At 45.5% G+C, this 5,598-nt stretch overlaps 1 protein-coding gene across 1 annotated transcript; it reads left to right on the forward strand.

The window, feature by feature from the left end:
• The first annotated feature begins 546 nt into the window (after positions 1-546).
• pomca (proopiomelanocortin a) lies at positions 547-4,316 on the forward strand. Its single transcript, XM_046367503.1, has 3 exons — positions 547-684; positions 2,093-2,216; positions 3,257-4,316. The coding sequence occupies exons 2-3, from the start codon at positions 2,100-2,102 to the stop codon at positions 3,836-3,838; spliced, it is 699 nt and encodes a 232-aa protein (XP_046223459.1). The 5' UTR covers positions 547-684; positions 2,093-2,099; the 3' UTR covers positions 3,839-4,316.
• Positions 4,317-5,598: the final 1,282 nt, after the last annotated feature.

The raw sequence follows: 5,598 nt of genomic DNA on the forward strand, positions 1-5,598 counted from the left end.
CATCTCATCTCCTCCTCCTCCTGCCATCTCATCTCCTCCTCCTCCTGCCATCTCCATCCTGTTTGTCACCTCTTCAAGTTGTTAATCCCCACAGGGAAGGGTGTTCCTGCTACTCAGCCAGCAGACAAAGAGCCACCAACAGCCAGATGTCAGTCAGAGCCCTGGACCATTCAGACCAGAGTAATTCCATACCCTCACCTTCAGCGTGCAGACAAGACGCATGACGTGTTGGCAGACCCTTGTTAAGACCCTTCATAATTCACCTTTGTGTGTGTGTGTGTGTGTGTGTGTGTGTGTGTGTGTGTGTGTGTGTGTGTGTGTGTGTGTGTGTGTGTGTGTGTGTGTGTGTGTGTGTGTGTGTGTGTTAACCCACCTGTTCCACGCCGCTGACGTTCAAGTCCTAACTGGTGGACAAAGATGGGACATGGTTCTCTAAACGGTTGTAATGCATTGGACACTCATTATAATGGTGTGTGCGTGTGTGTGTGTGTGTGTGTGTGTGTGTGTGTGTGTTGCTTCGTCACTCAGGCTCAGGTATAAAAGAGAGGGCCAGAGACAGAGACACACACACACTCTCTCAGACACACACACACACACAGACGGACAACAGTGCTGAAGTGGAAGAGAAAAGTGATCGACTGGTCGGAGGAGAGAGAGACAGAGAAGAGAATACTTTTGAAACAGGTTAGTGACAACAGATGTGTCATTTTTTGATTTGAGAATGATTATAATTGAAAACAACACTGAATTCTGAAGATAATAGTAATTATTCCTTAAAAAAACTATATATATATAATTATTTAGTCATTTAAAATGATTGTCATTAATTAACATGATTTGACTAAATGCTCATTGATTAAATGCTCATTATTTGACTAAATTACATTTGGTTGTCTACAGCTGTCTGTGGGCATCTATAATTTATTGTAAATAAGACAAATGTATATATTCTTTACTTCTTCACATAAACAGTGAGATAAGTGGTGTTAGCTCATACAGTCAATCAGTCAGTAAGAGAGTCAGTCAGCAAGCCAGTCTGTCTGTCAATCCATCAGTCAGCCAATCAGTCAGTCAATAAGCCAGTGAGTCAAACAGTCAGCAAGCCAGCCAGTCAGTCAGTCAATTAGTCAGCAAGCCAGTCATTAAGCCAGTCAGTCAGTCAGTCAGTCAGTCAGTCAGTCAGTCAGTCAGTCAGGGTGGCTACTTTAAAGAATCAAAAATATATTTTGATTTGTTTAACACTTTTTTGGTTACTACATGATTCCATATGTGTTATTTCATAGTTGTGATGTCTTCACTATTACTCTAGAATGTAGAAAATAGTAAAAATAAAGAAAACCCCTGGAATGAGGAGGTGTGTCCACACTCTTGACTGGTACTGTAAGTCCTCTATGGACTTCAATAGATAAGAAATGTGTTACATTTTTGTCCCGTTTCTCGTCATGAATGTTTGTTCTGGAGGCAGCTCTGCAGATTGGTCACTAGCTGGCACAGCCACAAAAGTCATACAATCTGATTGTATAAACCTCACATTAACCACACTTAAACCCATACCTTAAATTAAGACCAAAAAGCGCACATGTTTGTTTTTTCATGAGTCTTTACAAGGAGGCCAGTTCGGACACTTGATAATAAACGTCAACCTGCATGTTTGTCACACTCATCTGCCGTTCTTATGATGACATTCATGAATGGGTTCAGTAGAATGTTGCATTCATGAATGGGTTCAGTAGAATGTTGCATTCATGAATGGGTTCAGTAGAATGTTGCATTCATGAATGGGTCTCAGTAGAATGTTGCATTCATGAATGGGTCTCAGTAGAATGTTGCATTCATGAATGGGTTCAGTAGAATGTTGCATTCATGAATGGGTTCAGTAGAATGTTGCATTCATGACATGTCGGAACTAGAACACTGGGACATTTCCGACTTGGAATCTCATTGTAGAAAGATTATATCAGAGTTTCCCACTATCAGAATCAAACAATAGGAAGCTCTACGCAAAAAAAAAAAATATCTTAATTTGAACTCAGAGGTTCCGAGTTTCCGACTTATCTTGACTGCAGTATAACTGTGTTTTTCCTGTGTGCAGCGTGACGATGCTGTGTCCTGCGTGGTTATTGGCTGTGGCTGTGGTGGGTGTGGTCAGCGGGGTTAAAGGTCAATGCTGGGAGAATCCTCGCTGTCAAGACCTGAACTCTGAGAACAGCATCCTGGTGAGTTAAAAGCGTTGCAGAGAGTGCAATGTTTTTGAAAAGTTAAACTCAAGGCCGGGATTGAATTATTGCAGGTTATAGGCATTGTGGCTTTTAAAGGCAATGTTCCAATATGAAATTGAGTTTAAAAGCGGCAATGCCTATAACCCGCGATTACATTGAATCCCAGATCAAGTATGTAAGAGGCTCCTGAGTGGCGCAGCGGTCTAAGGCACTGTATCTCAGTGTCACTACAGACCCTGTATCACAACCGGCCGTGATAGGGAGTCCCATAAGCCGATGCAAAATTGGCTCAGCGTCATCCGGGGTTTGGTCGTGGTAGTCCGTCGTTGTAAATAAGAAATTGTTCTTAACTGACTTGCCTAGTTAAATAGAGGTTAAATAATACATAATAATAATGACCTAGTTAAATAAAGGTAAAAAATAAATACAAATTAAACAGAGCAGTTACGAGTGTTACAGTACTTTACTGTAACCCACCTAACCTACCTCTCCTTTCCTCTCTGCTCTCCTCCCTCCCCTGTCTTCCCTCCCTCCTCTCCGGTCTTGTCCTTCTAACCTACCTCTCCTTTCCTCTCTGCTCTTCTCCCTCCTCTCTGCTCTTCTCTGGTTCTCCCTCCCTACCCTTCTCCTCTCTCTTTCCGCTCTCCTCCCTCCCCTGTCTTCCCTCCCTCCTCTCCGTTCTTGTCCTTCTAACCTACCTCTCCTTTCCTCTCTGCTCTTCTCCCTCCTCTCTGCTCTTCTCTGGTTCTCCCTCCCTACCCTTCTCCTCTCTCTTTCCGCTCTTCTCCCTCCCCTCTCTCCTCTCCTCTCCTCTCCGGTCTTGTCCTTCTCCTCTCCTCTCTTCCCTCTCTCCTCTTCGGTCTCGTCCTTCTCCTCTCCTCTCTTCCCTCTCTCCTCTCCTCTCCGGTCTCGTCCTTCTCCTCTCCTCTCTTCCCTCTCTCCTCTCCTCTCTGGTCTCGTCCTTCTCCTCTCCTCTCTTCCCTCTCTCCTCTCCTCTCCGGTCTCGTCCTTCTCCTCTCCTATCGACCTCCTCACAGGAGTGCATCCAGCTCTGTCGTTCTGACCTCACCGCCGAATCTCCCATCTTCCCTGGCGAGGTCCATCTCCAACCCAACTCCCCCTCTGACTTTCCTCCCCCCTCCTTACCTCTGTCCCCCCCCTCTCCCCTGTCCCCCTTGGAGCAGCAGAACATCGTGTCCCCCCAGGCCAAGCGATCCTACTCCATGGAACACTTCCGCTGGGGGAAGCCTGTGGGAAAGAAGCGCCGCCCGGTGAAGGTCTACACCAACGGTGTGGAGGAGGAGTCCTCCGAGGGCTTCCCCAGTGAGATGAGACGAGAGCTGGGCACCAACGAGGCCATGTACCCCTCCCTGGAGGCTGGGGCTGTGGAAGGGGGAGAGGGCCTGGGGGGCGAGGCGGATGGCCTGGGTGGGGTGTTTAGTCTTCAGGAGAAGAAAGACGGCTCGTACAAGATGAACCACTTCCGCTGGAGCGGACCGCCCGCCAGTAAGCGCTATGGAGGGTTCATGAAGAGCTGGGACGAACGCAGCCAGAAACCACTGCTCACTCTGTTTAAAAATGTCATCATCAAAGACGGACAGCAGAAGAGAGAGCAGTGAGGGGGGAGAGGGGAAGGGAGGATAGGTGAGCTGAAGAGGGGGAGGGAGAGAGGGGAAGGGAGGATAGGTGAGCTGAAGAGGGGGAGGGAGAGAGGGGAAGGGAGGATAGGTGAGCTGAAGAGGGGGAGGGAGAGAGGGGAAGGGAGGATAGGTGAGCTGAAGAGGAATACCATTATCAGGCTTGAGGGAGAGAGGATGGCGGGTTGAGGGAGGGAGAGAGGACATGGGGGGTTGAGGGAGAGAGAGAGGACATGGGGGGGGTTGAGGGAGAGGACATGAGGGGGTCGAGGGAGAGAGAGAAAGTCCCGTTTCTCCCCATCCAGCTCCGTAGGATGTACATCCAGTAAGCTCTCATTTGATTCGCAATTCGGAGACAAACAAGCTTTGTGATTGGCTAAAAGCGCTTTGTCCTCTGACCCAGCATGATGTTAGCTGCCAATGTAATAATGTCTCTAATAAATCTTAACTCTGTATAGAACCATGCTGTTGTCACTGAGGGATGGGTATAGGGTGATGGGTAAAGAAGAAAATCATTATTGGAATTATTCCAATCATAAAAACATTGTATTGCAAGCAACCACAGTCCAGCAGCTTTTATTTATCATCATATACACAGACCTGATCAAATTAAATATTTGATTTGTATAGTCATTATTCATGTAGTCTGTATATTGCTGCGTTCCCCAGCATGAAAACTAATGAGGTGACACCAATCGGTGCTAATGAGCCAACGAGCTATCCATGTCCAGCCTCAAAATATAAATGGAACAACCAAAGCCAGTAACACTATATTTTTTATTTGATTTATGTCACCTTTATTTAACCAGGTAGGCCAGTTGAGAACAAGTTGTCATTTAGAACTGTGACCTGGCCAAGATAAAGCAAAGCAGTGCGACACAGACAACAACACAGAGTTACACATGGAATAAACAATAAACAAGTCAATAACACAATAAACAAGTCAATGACACAATAAACAAGTCAATTACACAGTAGAAAAAAGAAAGTCTATATACAGTGGGGCAAAAAAGTATTTCGTCAGCCACCAATTGTGCAAGTTCTACCACTTAAAAATATGAGAGAGGCCTGTAATTTTCATCATAGGTACACTTCAACTATGACAGACAAAATTAGAATTTTTTTCTCTCCAGAAAATCACATTGTAGGATTTTTAATGAATTTATTTGCAAATTATGGTGGAAAATAAGTATTAGGTCACCTTCAAACAAGCAAGATTTCTGGCTCTCACAGACCTGTAACTTCTTCTTTAAGAGGCTCATCTGTCCTCCACTCGTTACCTGTATTAATGGCACCTGTTTGAACTTGTTATCAGTATAAAAGACACCTGTCCACAACCTCAAACAGTCACACTCCAAACTCCACTATGGCCAAGACCAAAGAGCTGTCAAAGGACACAAGAAACAAAATTGTAGACCTGCACCAGGCTGGGAAGACTGAATCTGCAATAGGTAAGCAGCTTGGTTTGAAGAAATCAACTGTGGGAGCATTTATTAGGAAATGGAAGACATACAAGACCACTGATAATCTCCCTCGGTCTGGGGCTCCCCCGTGGGGTCAAAATGATCACAAGAACGGTGAGCAAAAATCCCAGAACCACACGGGGGGGACCTAGTGAATGACCTGCAGAGAGCTGGGACCAAAGTAACAAAGCCTACCATCAGTAACACACTACGCCGCCAGGGACTCAAATCCTGTAGTCAAATCAAATCAAATCAAATTTATTTATATAGCCCTTCGTA

Source organism: Oncorhynchus gorbuscha, linkage group LG10 (genome assembly GCF_021184085.1).
Source record: "Oncorhynchus gorbuscha isolate QuinsamMale2020 ecotype Even-year linkage group LG10, OgorEven_v1.0, whole genome shotgun sequence".
Lineage (NCBI taxonomy): Eukaryota > Metazoa > Chordata > Actinopteri > Salmoniformes > Salmonidae > Oncorhynchus > Oncorhynchus gorbuscha.

What these genes read in the sequence shown, in the direction of transcription:
- pomca (XM_046367503.1), top strand. Translation starts at nt 2,100, where the DNA reads ATGCTGTGTCCTGCGTGGTTATTGGCTGTGGCTGTGGTGGGTGTGGTC. An exon ending in ACTCTGAGAACAGCATCCTG is followed by an intron (nt 2,217 to 3,256) that starts GTGAGTTAAAAG and finishes ACCTCCTCACAG; the next exon opens with GAGTGCATCCAGCTCTGTCG.